Here is a 13,343-nt window from a genome sequence, read left to right on the forward strand (position 1 = left end):
TCATTGTTAGTATATAGAAATGCAAGTGATTTCTGTGTATTGATTTTGTATCCTGCACCTTTGCTAAATTCACTGATTAGCTCTAGTAATTTTCTGATATTATCTTTAGAGTTTTCTATGTACAGTATCATGTCATCTGCAAACAGTAAGAGCTTTCCTTCTTCTTTTCTGATCTGGATTCCTTTTGTTTCTTTTTCTTCTCTGATTGCTGTAACTAGGACTTCTGGAATGATATTGAATAATAGTGGTAGAAAGTGGACAGCCTTGTCTTGTTCCTGATCTTCGGGGGAATACTTTCAGTTTTTCACCATTGAGAATAATGTTTGCTGTAGTCTTATATATGGCCTTTACTATGTTGAGGTAGGTTCCTTCTTTGCCCATTATTTGAAGGGTTTTAATCATAAATGGGTGCTGAATTTTATCAAATTCTTTTTCTGCATCTATTGAAATGATCATATGGTTTTTATCTTTCAATTTGTTAATATGGTGTATTACATTGTATGATTTGAGTATATTGAAGAATCCTTACATCCCTGGAATAAACCCAGCTTTACCATGATGTATGAGCTTTTTGATGTTTTGCTAAATTCTGTTGCTAAAATTTTGTTGAGGATTTTTGCATCTATGTTCATCAGTGATATTGGCCTGTAGTTTTCTTTTGTGTTGTCTTTGCCTGGTTTTGGTATCAGGGTGATGATGGCCTCGTAGAATGAGTTTGGAAGTATTCCTTCCTCTGCAATTTTTTGGAAGAGTTTTAGAAGGATAGGCATTAGGTCTTCTCTAAAAGTTTGATAGAATTCTCCTGTGAAGCCATCTCATCCTGGGCTTTTGTTTTTTGGGAAATTTTTGATCATAGCTTCAGTTTCAGTGCTTGTATTTGGGTTGGTCATAATTTCTATTTCTTGCTGGTTCAGTCTTGGAAGATGGAACTTTTCTAAGAATCTGTCCATTTCTTCCAGGTTACCCATTTTACTGCCATAGAGTTGTTCATAATAGTCTCTTATAGTCCTTTGTATTTCTGCATTGTCTGTTGTAACCTCTTCTTTTTCATTTCTAACTTTGTTGATTTGATTCTTCTCCTTTTTCTTGAAGAGTCTGGGTAAAGGTTTGTCAATTTTATTTATCTTCTCAAAGAACCAGCTTTTAATTTTATTAATCTTTGCTGTTTCTTTCATTTCTTTTTCATTTATTTCTGCTGGGATCTTTATGGTTTCTTTCCTTCTACTAATTTTTGGATTTTTTTTTTGTTTTTCTTTTCCCAGTTGTTCTAGGTGTAAAGTTAGGTTGTCTGTTTGATGTTTTTCTTGTTTCTTGAGGTAGGATTGTATGGCTATAAAATTTCCTCTTAGAACTGCTTTCACTGCATCCCATAGGTTTTGAGTTGTTATGTTTTCATTGTCATTTGTTTCTAGAAATTTTTTTTATTTCCCTTTTGATTTCTTCAGTAACCTGTAGGTTATTTAGAAATGTGTTGTTTAATCTCTAAGTGTTTGTGTTTCTTACAATTTTTTTCTTGTATTTGATATCTAGTCTGATAGCATTGTGGTTGGAGAAGATGCTTGATATGATTTCAATTTCTTAAATTCACTGAGGTTTGATTTGTGACCCAAGATGTGGTCTATCCTGGCAAATGTTCCATGTGTACTTAAAAAGGTGTATTCTTCTGCATTTGGATGGAATGTCCTGAAGATATGAATGACATCCATCTCATCTAATGTATCATTTAAGACTTGTGTTTTCTTATTAATTTTCTGTTTTGATGATCTGTCCATTGGTGTGAATGGGGTGTTAAAGTCTCCTACTATTATTGTGCTACTGTCAATTTCTCCTTATGTCTGTTAGTGTTTGTCTTATGTATTGAGGTGCTCCTATGTTGGGTGCATAGATATTTACAATTGTTATCTCTTCCTCTTGATTGTTCCCTTGATCATTATGTCGTGTCCTTCCTTATCTCTTGTAATATTCTTGATTTTAAGGTCTATTTTGTCTGATATGAGGATTGATGCTCTGGCTTTCTTTTGCTTCCCATTTGCCAGGAATATATTTTTCCATCCTCTCACTTTCAGTCTATATGTGTCTTTAGATCTGAATTGGGTTTCTTGTAGACAGCATATGTATGGGTCTTGTTTTTGTATCCATTCAGCCAGTCTGTGTCTTTTGGTTGGAGTATTTAATCCATGTACGTTTAAAGTAATTATTGATATGTATGTTCCTATTGCCAATTTCTTAATTGTTTGGGGTTCACTTTTGTAGGTCTTTTTCTTCTCTTGTATTTCTTGACTTATAAGTCCCTTTAACATTTGTTGTAAAGCTGCTTTGGTGGTACTGAATTCTCTTAACTTTTGCTTGTCTGAAAAGCTTTTTATCTTTCCATCAACTTTGAATGAGATCCTTGCTGGGTACAGTAATCTTGGTTGTAGATTTTTCCCTTTCAGTACTTTAAATGTATCTTGCCATTCCCTTTTGGCCTGCAGTTTCTGCTGAAAGATCAGCTACTAAGCAAATGGGGTTTCCCTTGTATGTTACTTGTTGCTCTTCCCTTACTGCTTTTAATAGTCTTTCTTTGTGTTTAGTCTTTGTTAGTTTGATTAGTATGTGTGTTGGTGTGTTTCTCCTTGAGTTTATCCTAAATGGGACTCTTTGTGCCTCTTGGACTTGACTGACTATTTCCTCTTCCATGTTGGGGAAATGTTCAACTATAATCTCTTCAAAAATTTTCTCATACCCTTTCTTTTTCTGTTCTTCTTCTGGGACTCCTATAATTTGAATGCTGGTGCGTTTGATATTGTCTCAGACGTCTCTGAGACTATCCTCAGTTCTTTTCATTCTTTTCACTTTATTCTGTTCTTCAGAAGTTATTTCCACAATTTTGTCTCCCAGATCACTGATTCGTTCTTCTGCTTCAGATGTTCTGATATTGATTCCTTCTAGAGTATTTTTAATTTCAGTAATTGTGTTGTTTGTCTCCGTACGCTTATTCTTTAATTCTTCTAGGTCTTTGTTAATTGATTCTTGCCTTTTCTCCATTTTGTTTTCAAAGTTTTTGATCATCTTTTCTATCACTATTCTGAATTCTTTTTCAGGTACTTTGCCTATTTCCTCTTCATTTATTTGGACTTCTGTGTTTCTAGTCTGTTCCTTCGTTTGCATCGTATTTATCTGCCTTTTCATTATTTTTTTTTTTAACTTATTGTGTTTGAGGTCTCCTTTTCTCAGGCTTCAAGGTTGAATTCTTTCTTCTTTTTCGTTTCTGCCCTCCTAAGGTTGGTCCAGTGGTTTGTGTAAGCTTTGTATAGGATGGGATTTGTGCTGAGTTTGTTTGTTTGTTTGTTTTTCCTCAGATGGGCAAGGCTGAGTGAGGTGGTAATCCTCTCTGCTGATAATTGGGTTTGTATTGTTTTGTTTGTTGTTTAGATGAAGCATCCTGCACAGGGTGCTACTGGTGGTTGGGTGATGCCATATTTTGTACTCAAGTGGCTTCCTTTGTGTGACTTCTCACTATTTGATACTCCCTGGGGTTAGTTCTCTGGTAGTCTAGGGTCTTGGAGTCTGTGCTCTCACTCCAAAGGCTCAGGGCTTGATTTCTGATCATTAACAAAGATTCCACAAGTGGTTTACTATGGTATTAAGCGAGATTAAAACAAATACCCCAAACCAAGAAACCAAAGATAAACCCCCGACAAATGATGGTTACAAAATCAGGTAAATAATAATTAAAATAACGGAATATACACATAGGCATATATACCCATAAGCAAAGTCAAACAGTCCAACAAAAATAAAGTACAGTAGATTGACCAGGTGAACAAAGGAAATAAAAAATTATATTTACCAGTTAAGAACAAAACTAACTAAAGCACAAACTGGAAAACAAAACTAAATCAAGGTGCAAATAAAGCAATGAAAGCAAAACTAACAAATATGCTGAGAGTAAAGTAAAGAAAGAAAGAATAGATATGCAAAGTTAAATAGAGGTAGATAGAGAAGATTTATATACATTAAAGATTAACTGCAAAGGGAAAAGAACCATAGGAAAAGCAAACAAAGGAATAAATGTAGAAAAATAATAATAGGTTTAAAAAGTTAAAAATTAAAATTAAAAAAAGATAAAATTAAAAAGAAAACTCCACAGAACTGTGAAAGCCCAACGTAGAGGCAGAGGTTTATAGCAACAATAAAAAATGTGACTGAGAAAAAAAAAATCTCAAAAGCTTAATTAGATTTCATAGTGCCAATAAAATCAACAACTACAACAGAAAGGGAGAAAAAAAAAGAAAAAGAAAATCCAAAAGAATCTACAGAACAAATCAAAACATAAGAATAATAAATGTTTTTCTTGAGCCACTGCTGTCAGAGTCCTTTCCCTCCCTGGGAGTCACAGTCCACCTCACCTCCCCAGGATGCCCTCCAACACTGTGCTGATCTCTGGACCTGCTGTGGGGGCAGCTCAGATTCTAATCTGGTCCCACTCCTGTGTGTTCTTCCCTCCAGTGTCCACAGCTAACAGAACTAGTGCATTTTCTTTTGTGGGAGCTCTCAGTGTCTTTTTACATATTCCATAGGCACAGAGTCTGCCTAGTTGATCATGTGGATTTAATCTGCAGCTTGTACAGCTGGTGGGAAGATTTTGGGTCTTGTTCCTTAGCCACACTGCCCCTGGGTTTCAGTTGTGGTTTTATTTCCACCTCTGCATGTGGGTGGTCTGTCGTTCACTGGGGTTTGCTTCTGAGGCTGCCTTGGAGTACTTGGATTTGCCCTTGTGAGGGCCAAGTGCAGAGGTGGTGCAGCTGCTTGGGTCACAGGGGTTCTGGCAGCACCAGGTACTCAGGGGAGTTGGTGGCTAGGGCAGCAGGAAATATGGTGCTCTAGAAGGGTATGGTAACCAGTATTGGCCAATACGCTTCAGTATTCTTACTTGGAGAACCCCCCTAACAGAGAAGCCTGGCAGGCCACAGTCTACAGGGTCGCAAAGAGTTGGACACGAATGAAGTGACCCTGTATGCATAGATGCAAGACTTTTTTTTTTTGGCCTGTGGCAGCTCTGTCCCAGTGAGAGTTGAGTGTGAAGGTGGCGCAGCTGCTTGGTTTGCAGGGACCCTGGCGGCGCCAAGTGTGTGGGGACATGGACTGCCTCCATCGTAGGAGTTATGGCCCTACCAGAGTCTTTTTTTGAGCCTCTTGTAACAGGTGATCAGAAGGCCTCTTTGGCCAGTCTTTCTCTGTAGCTCTGCCCATTCAGTCACTTAGAGGGCTCCCTTGCCTGGGGCCCTTTTCTGTTGTTGGGCACGTCAGGCACACAGAGGGGCCCACCTGGCTGGCATCCTACTCTGTCAATCTGCGTATCAGGCGCTCAAAGGGGCACCCTGGGTGGGGTCCTACTCTGTAGTTCAGTGCATCAGGCATTTGATGGGCCAACCTCTCTATTGTTCAGCTGCCGATGCTGGTGTGTGGGGAGAGAGGCTATGATGATGGCTCCAGCCAATACTGCATGACTCAGAAGTATTGCTTTGCTTCCATGGCTGCCCAGGTTTTCTCCACGGGCATTTCCCACCATAATCTTCTTGTTCACATCCCCTCGATCTGTCTCTCTGTAATCAGCAGCAGCCCTCACCCTGGGATTGCTCCACAATCCCTAAACTCCATCTCCCAGCCATTGCACCTTCCAGGGGACCTGTGTCCCTGTCCAACGTATATATGGCTGCAGCAAGGACTGTCTGGTTCTCATTCCATTTAGGCTGCTACAGATCAGCTGTTTCACTCTCAGCCTTAAATGTTTCTACTCTGACTCATACAATTGCCCCAGTGTGGGGATCGGACCCCTGCTTCAGTTCTCCCACTGGCTAAGGGCAGGTCCAGTCCTACTAACACTCCTGTTTTTCTCCCTAGTTCCTTCATCCTACTGAGTTTTGCATGGTTCTGTATATTCTTTTCTGCTGGTCAGGTGCTCCTGTCCACTCTTAGCTGGTGTTCTGCATGCAATTCTGTGTCTGAAGGTGTATTCCTGATGTATCTGTGGAGAGAGATGTACTCCATGTCCACCTACTCCTTCGCCATCTTATTCTCCTCCTCAAGCTTCCGTGAGGCTTCTTTAAAGAGAACCATAAAGGTGTATGTGGTGAGCTCTTCAAAGCATTTTGCCTGTGGATTGGAGCACGCATATGTTCCCCGCAGGCTCCCGGCTTGGGTTGGGACAGTGCTGCGTCAAGCTCCTTGCAAGCGCCCCAGGTCTTGCCGATCTGCTCAGGAGAAGTGGTCAGTGGGAATGGTCGCTCTTGCTTTTTTGATGATCCAACAGATGTTGGCAATTTGATCTCTGGTTCCTCTGTCTTTTCTAAATCCATCTTGAACATCTGGAAGTTCTTGGTTCACGTACTGTTGAAGCCTGGCTTGGAGAATTTTGAGCATTACTTTGCTAGTGTGTGAGATGAGTTCAGTTGTGCAGTAGTTTGACATTCTTTGGCATTGCCTTTCTTGGGTATCGGAATGAAAACTGACATATTCCAGTCTTATGGCCATGGCTGAGTTTTCCAAATTTGCTGACATATAGAGTGCAGCACTTTAACAGCATCATCTTTTAGGATTTGAAATGCCTCAACTGGAATTCCATCACCTCTACTAGCTTTGTTCATAGTGATGCTTCCTAAGGCCCACTTGACGTCACATTCCCGGATGTCTGGGTTCCCATGAGTGATCACACCATTGTGGTTATATGGGTCATTAAGATCTTTTTGGTATAGTTCTTGTGGGTATTCTTGCCACCTCTTCTTAATATCTTCTGCTTCTGTTAGGTCCATACCATTTCTGTCCTTTATTGAGCCCATCTTTGCATGAAATGTTCCCATGGTAAATTTAATTTTCTTGAAGAGATCTCTAGTCTTTCCCATTCTGTTGTTTTCCTCTATTTCTTTGCACTGATCACTTAGGAAGGCTTTCTTATCTCTCCTTGCTGTTCTTTGGAACTCTGTATTCAGATGGGTATATATTTCCTTTTCTCCTTTTCCTTTAGCCTCTCTTCTTTTCTCAGATATTTGTAAGGCCTCCTCAGACAACCATTTTGCCTTTTTGCATTTCTTTTTCTTGATCACTGCCTCCTATACAATGTCATGAACCTCATCCATAGTTCTTCGGGCACTCTATCAGATCTAATCCCTTGAATCTATTTGTCACTTCCACTGTATAATCGTAAGGTATTTGATTTAGGTCATGCCTGAATGGTCTAGTGGTTTTCCCTACTTACTTCAGTTCAGGTCTTTGGAAAGCTCAAATACTGCCTTTTCAGTCTAGTCTCTATGCTCTGCCCATATCTGAAAGACCTGTACACAATAAGAAAAAGAAGCATTGTTTTATTAATACCCGTACCAATGTCCAGTCTGCTACCCCTATCCCAGTTCCCCAGTGCAGGGCACAAGCGAAGATGAGTCAGATGCCAAAGGTTAGCCTCAAGTGGAGGACTTTTGCCTTCCTCCCTCCTCCCTATTTCATGTACTTTCAAATGTTATTTGTAAAATGCATGGAAAAGGCCAAATAGGTTATATGTCCTTTAACATAGTAAGCCCTCTGGTTAATACTCATCACTGCAACAGTGTCATCATTTTTAACTCATTTTCAACTCTTGAAGTTGAAATAATTGTGTTTTTTTCTCTCTCCTATTTCACTTTATTGTTATACCATTAATAGAAGCATCGATTTTTCCTGAGAGGAGGAGATTTCACTTGTTATGAGGTGTCCAAGTGTGCGACCACGCACAGAGGAACGCTGACACTTGGAAGCTCTTTAGGAAAGTGGTGAAGATGCTGAAGTGCCATGAGGAATGGCTGTTGGAATCAGAGAATTTTAGCTTAAAAAGGAGGATGTTAATGGGAAATTATGAAAATTGTTGTACTTCAGAGAAATTCATTTTATTCTTTATGGTAACAGTGCAAACATTTGTTAAGGATTTCTTATATGACCTTTCCATCTCACATAGTTCATAATGCCAATTGAGGGATGAGTATTGAACATAGTTTGAAAGGTTTAGTAACTTGGTCAAGTCATACACATAGTGAATGGTATGGCTAATATTGTAACCCAAATATTATTATATTTCCAATATAATAATATACTATTATAATAATAAATAATAGATTCTCCCAAAATATGCAAATAAAGAGGATGTTTCAATTTTCACCCATTCAAGGTGACAAGAGATTCCAACACTTGGGGCAGGAGTATGCTAATGATACTGCCATAATAAGCCTCTGCCTGCTGATTTGGTCAAAGGAAAAGTCATTTCTCCTGGGGTAATCTCTCCTCCCATGTTCTCGCTAGGATGAAGCCTCCTATGTTGTGGCAACTAAGAACCATCTGGATAAACCAATAATCACTGTATTTTCTAGCATAAGGACATTGCTGCTTCAAGTTTCCGTGAAGAAAACCTCATCTACAACACCCTGGACCTCTTCTTTGCTGGAACAGAGACAACTTCAACCGCCCTGCGCTGGGCGCTGCTCTACATGGCCCTTAACCCTGAAATCCAAGGTGAGCTCATTAGTGGATGGGCCTAGGCCAGGTCAGTATACTTCCATGTATTAGTTCATCTATGTCTCAATATTCCTAAAGGGAACGTTGGTTCACCCTTACTAATAAGAGGAAACTGAAACTCAGAGAGCTTTAGGAACTCACAGCAGGAATGTTGTTGAGCAAGAGCTCTCCACCTAATTGTTTCACACCAGGGCCCACTTTCCACTCTTATACCTCCCTGAGAAGCTAGTCTGGAGAGCCTAAGATAGCCATTTTGATGCTGGTTATTTCATTCCTTAGCTTAACCAGGCTCAAAGAAAGTTATGGAAAAACAGAATAATAGAACCACCTCTGTTTTTTTCAGAAAAGGTCCAAGCTGAGATCGACAGGGTGCTTGGCCAATCACAACAGCCAAGCACAGCCGCTCGAGAGTCCATGCCCTACACCAACGCTGTCATCCACGAGGTGCTGAGAATGGGGAACATCATCCCTCTGAACGTGCCCCGGGAGGTGGCAGTGGACACGACCCTGGCCGGATACCACCTGCCCAAGGTAATAAGGCCCCACTTGTAGACTCAGGTCCCCAAGCTCATATTTTAAATGGTGGATTCTCACCTGGAAAAGTGAGGTGTTTTCTTGTCTTAGTGAAACACTTAAATGGGGAGAGAGAGATATAATTACTGACCTAATACTGGGTATTTTTCTTCATGTGGGGTCTTCAGAACTTTACCAAATAAATGGTAATTGGTGTTCTGAAGGAGAGCGGAAATTCCTACGTCAGGCAAAGCTGAATTTTCTCGGCTGTGAGATTTCTCATTCTTTTTACTGCGTGATGTGTAGGCAGCAATTCTCAGTCAGCCTTTTCCATGAAGTCCTTTTCTTTGTCATGGGAGGGCTTCTGATAGGATAGTGACTTGCCAGATTTATTTTTGGAAAATTCTGCTTCACAATCCTGGGGCTATAGAATGTTAAAATATGAGGGACAGTTGAGACCTCCTGAGCCATCACATTAAACTGGTGTTTCTAACATAATATCCCCACAGGTATTGCCTTGACTTACAGTCCCTTGATGGGACTACCTCACAAGAGAATCAATCCAAGCCTGTGCACATTAAATATCACAAAAGGAGAGAACTAATGAATGCTTTTTAAGGAGCGGTTATGTACTATGAACTATCCAGATTCTTTCAAAATGTCTTAATTGTCAGTCATTCTCTTATCTTCATTTTACAAATTTGCATCAAGGCTCAGAGCTGATTGATCATGTATAAGATCCCTTGGCTACAAAGTCACAAGAGTTGGGTTAAAGAAATAGAAGTTCTGATGCCCAGGTTCATCTTTTTTGTACTGCACCATGTTCTCCCACCAGAGTTGCTTCATTTGACTTGTTTTCAAGAGTCTTCCTGCAATTGTTCTCAGTAGGGCCCTGTTAAATTCCCTCTCCTCACAAAGGCAATTCTGCTCTCTCTCTGCCCATCACTCCTAGGATCTCAGCAAACAGCTCTCCTTTGCCCCGTAGTGTCTCACCCGAACACTGCACATATATAGTACCTCGTTTCTTGCAACCTTGGTCTATTTCTGTGGATCCAATCCAATCTGAGTCCCTCTTTGTGTATTGAACCTGGTGTTGATTTCAAGGCAAAACTGGAAGAACCTCCCTTTAGGCTCGTCTTGGTCATGGTCCCTGCAGCCCTAGGAAAAGCAGCTGTTCCTGCAGTGATTGCATTTACTATTTTCTTGCTGACTGACCATTTTGTGGGTGAATTCTATGTCTAAATGATATTACAGGTGATCATCACATATTCATAGCAATTCAGTTAGCTCCAGAGACCCATCTGAGCTCAACAGACTGGTTCTACAAGATTTTTTTTTCTCTGATGTAGTATTCTCTGAGGACTAGAACAAATCCCTGGGTGGGGAACTTGCAACAGGAAAACGATTACAATACAGAAATTTTGCCCACAAGAGTGAAAGTCCTGATTCCCAAGGCAGTCTTCCCTGCCTGGGAGTCTGGCAACAGGAGGAAGAGCCCCTTTTGATTGCAGGAATTCCCCAGGGCTAGAGGAAGCATCAACTCTACTCTTGGGTCATGTGCACACTAGCACCCAGGGAAAAATAGCAGTGACCTCATAAGAGACCGGACCAGACCTACCTACTAATACTGGAAGGTCTCCTGCAGAGGCAGGGGGCAACTGGGGCTCGCAGCAGGGACAAAGACCCTGGCACCAGCAGGTCTAGTGAGGATGCCCAGAGGCCACCATACAGAAAGGTATGGGAACAAGTGGTATGATTGAGAAACTGAAAGAGGCTTGATATAGTGGGAGTGCAGGCAGAAGGACCATGACTCAGATAGAGGGCAGGTGATGTGTCCTTAATATAAGAGTGCTGGGAAATACTGGAGTGTGTCTATCCAGTTCCAGATGTAGTGGGTGGATAGCAGTGACATAACCAAATCATGTCCAAAGCTAACTCTGCTTTCAGTGTGTGAAGCACTTTGAAAGGGGGAGAGGATATAGCGTTGTAGTTAGGCCTACTGTAGGAGCGTGGACAACCAAGGTAGTACCTCGGACCAGGCAGTGGGGGGAATAACATGGAGGTGATAGAATCAAGAGGAATTTCAAGGAAAATTGACCAGCCTGGTAAAGGGTGGGATGAAAGCAGAATGAGAGAAAGGGAGACACTAAGGTGGACTCCTGGGTTTCTTGATGTGTACCAGAAAGGATAGTAGTTCCTTCCACTGGGTGACCTGATTCTATCATTAAATCTTCTGTGGAATGTGCTAGATAATGAAGGGAAGAAAGTTGGAGAATTTTAGATGAATGAGACATTTTTCATGTTGGAGAAGCTGCCATTTCACTGAGCAACTGGGTTGATTTTGGTCCAGAACTGCCTGCCCACTGTCACATTATTCTCTCATTGATGCACACACCTTCCCTCCCAAGTTCTACACTGACAAGTCCCTGAAGAGATCCATTCTGCACTCGAGTAGTCACACTTCCCTGATAAAATTCCCAGCAGACAATTTCAGTCCACCATTGTCAGCTGTCCCTGGCAAAGAGCATGGTGCTAGGGGTTGGCCTCAGAAGGTGGTGAATGGGGGAGACTGAGGGAGTTCAGGATGCTGTCAGCCCTGGAACCCAGGCTGTAGGAGCCCGGGCAACTGCTGCCCCTCTGCACACATGGGTTGTGTCATGTCTTGCATGAATCACTTCTGTCTTCTCCAGGGGACCATAGTCATGACTAACCTGACTGCACTGCACAGGGACCCCGCAGAGTGGGCCACCCCTGACACCTTCAATCCAGAGCATTTTCTGGAGAATGGACAGTTTAAGAAAAGGGAAGCCTTTCTGCCTTTTTCAATAGGTGAGTAACAAGAAATAAGAGCATGGGGACCCAGAGTTCCTCTCTCTGCCCTTGCCTACTCTTCTCCTTGTGATGCTTTGCTTTAGTTGGAATGTCTCCAGATAGCCCTGCCCAGCATGACTCACTCTTGCAGTTATTTGCACCTCAAGATTCCCTAGGCTGTGCATCACCAAGACTCATGCCCTTACTTCCTGCACCCTGGCTTGACTCTGATGGAGATTTCAGCTTTAAGTTGTTCTCTCCCCAGACATTTGGGGGATAGGAGCTTAGCCTCTGCTTTTTACCCACAACGAAGATTGGACACTCACCATCTTTATTGAGCTTTAAATGTTCAGAGATCTTTTTAGGGCCTCCCACTCACAAAAACATAAAGCTAATTGCTGAGAAAGGGATGGTGGAGGCTGCTTCCTTATCATTGTGGGCAACACAAGTGATTCTAAGTACCATGGACTTAAGTAGATGAGATTCTACTCTGTAAGTTCTTCCTGAAGAGGTCCTTTTGCCTGTTTAAATGAGATGGTTATATAAGCATCACTGACTCAAGGGACATGAGTTAGAGCAAACTCCCAGAGATAGTGAAAGACAGGGAAGCCTGGTGTACTGCAGTATGTGGGGTCACAAAGAGTCAGACACAACTTAGTGGCTGAATAACAACCACCACCCTTTACAAATCTAGGTGATACATTTATATGGTGCATAACTTGAAATATGAATGAGAATGCAGAGAAAACTCTTTCTTTCTTGTTTCCCAGCCAGCCAGTTGGGTGCAGTTGGGTGCTTTACTCATAATATTGTAAAATGAGTAAGAAAAATTCTTTTTGTATACCAGATAAAGAGTTAGTTATGTTGCTGAGACCATTTCAAATTGTTTCCTAAGTCCTTATATCTATAAATGTTTCCTGAGCACCTATTATTTCTCAATTATGCAACCCTGTGAATATGACAATGATTAGGTAGGAAAAAAAACCAGTGCAACTCTCACGGACCATGTGTTCTAGTTTGACGTTACAAGGTTCAAATTCCAATCACCACACTGAGGATAAGGTTCAAAAGCGGAGTTTAGCAGGGCCAACTATGGGATCTACAGTCTTAAAGTTCACAGGGCATTAGAACTCAGGGTTGACCAGGTTTATCAAATATAAAAGCCTGTGCTCTTTCTAGCAGTGTCTCCCCAAAAAAGTAACTAAATGATACAGTAAGTTGACATTTGAAATTCATAATAGTTTTCTTATCATTGCTGCTGCTAAGTCACTTCAGTCGTGTCCGACTCTGTGCGACCCTGTAGACGGCAGCCCACCAGGCTCCTCTGTCCCTGGGATTCTCTAGGCAAAAATACTGGAGTGGGTTGCCATTTCCCTCTCCAATGCATGCATGCATACTAAGTCGCTTCAGTTGTGTCCGACTCTGTGCGACCCTATGGACAGCAGCCCACCAGGCTCCTCTGTCCATGGGGTTCTCTAGGCAAGAATACTGGACTGGAT

At 41.4% G+C, this 13,343-nt stretch overlaps 2 protein-coding genes across 8 annotated transcripts in view; one reads left to right on the forward strand and one right to left on the reverse strand.

Annotated features, from left to right (window-relative positions):
- The window catches only part of HOOK1 (hook microtubule tethering protein 1), a 208,102-nt gene that overhangs the window by 112,098 nt on the left and 82,661 nt on the right, over nt 1-13,343 (reverse strand). For 2 of the 6 annotated variants that reach the window (XM_081486658.1, XM_081486659.1), the window contains one exon: nt 9,292-9,457. The exons of the other annotated variants lie outside the window; for them this stretch is intronic. In XM_081486658.1, the coding sequence (XP_081342784.1) occupies nt 9,350-9,457 (108 nt within the window). In that variant the 3' untranslated portion in view covers nt 9,292-9,349. Of the gene's footprint in view, nt 1-9,291; nt 9,458-13,343 lie in introns of those variants that run through there. 6 annotated transcript variants of the gene reach the window in all.
- The window catches only part of LOC145505028 (cytochrome P450 2J2-like), a 46,559-nt gene that overhangs the window by 14,727 nt on the left and 18,489 nt on the right, over nt 1-13,343 (forward strand). For both annotated transcript variants that reach the window (XM_081486702.1, XM_081486701.1), the window contains exons 6-8: nt 8,376-8,517; nt 8,864-9,051; nt 11,724-11,862. In XM_081486702.1, coding sequence (XP_081342828.1) covers nt 8,376-8,517; nt 8,864-9,051; nt 11,724-11,862 — 469 coding nt within the window. The remainder of the gene's footprint in view (nt 1-8,375; nt 8,518-8,863; nt 9,052-11,723; nt 11,863-13,343) is intronic.

The sequence above is a fragment of the Giraffa tippelskirchi genome, chromosome 5 (assembly GCF_054371585.1).
Source record: "Giraffa tippelskirchi isolate mGirTip1 chromosome 5, T2T-mGirTip1v1.2.pri, whole genome shotgun sequence".
Taxonomy (NCBI): Eukaryota; Metazoa; Chordata; class Mammalia; order Artiodactyla; family Giraffidae; genus Giraffa; species Giraffa tippelskirchi.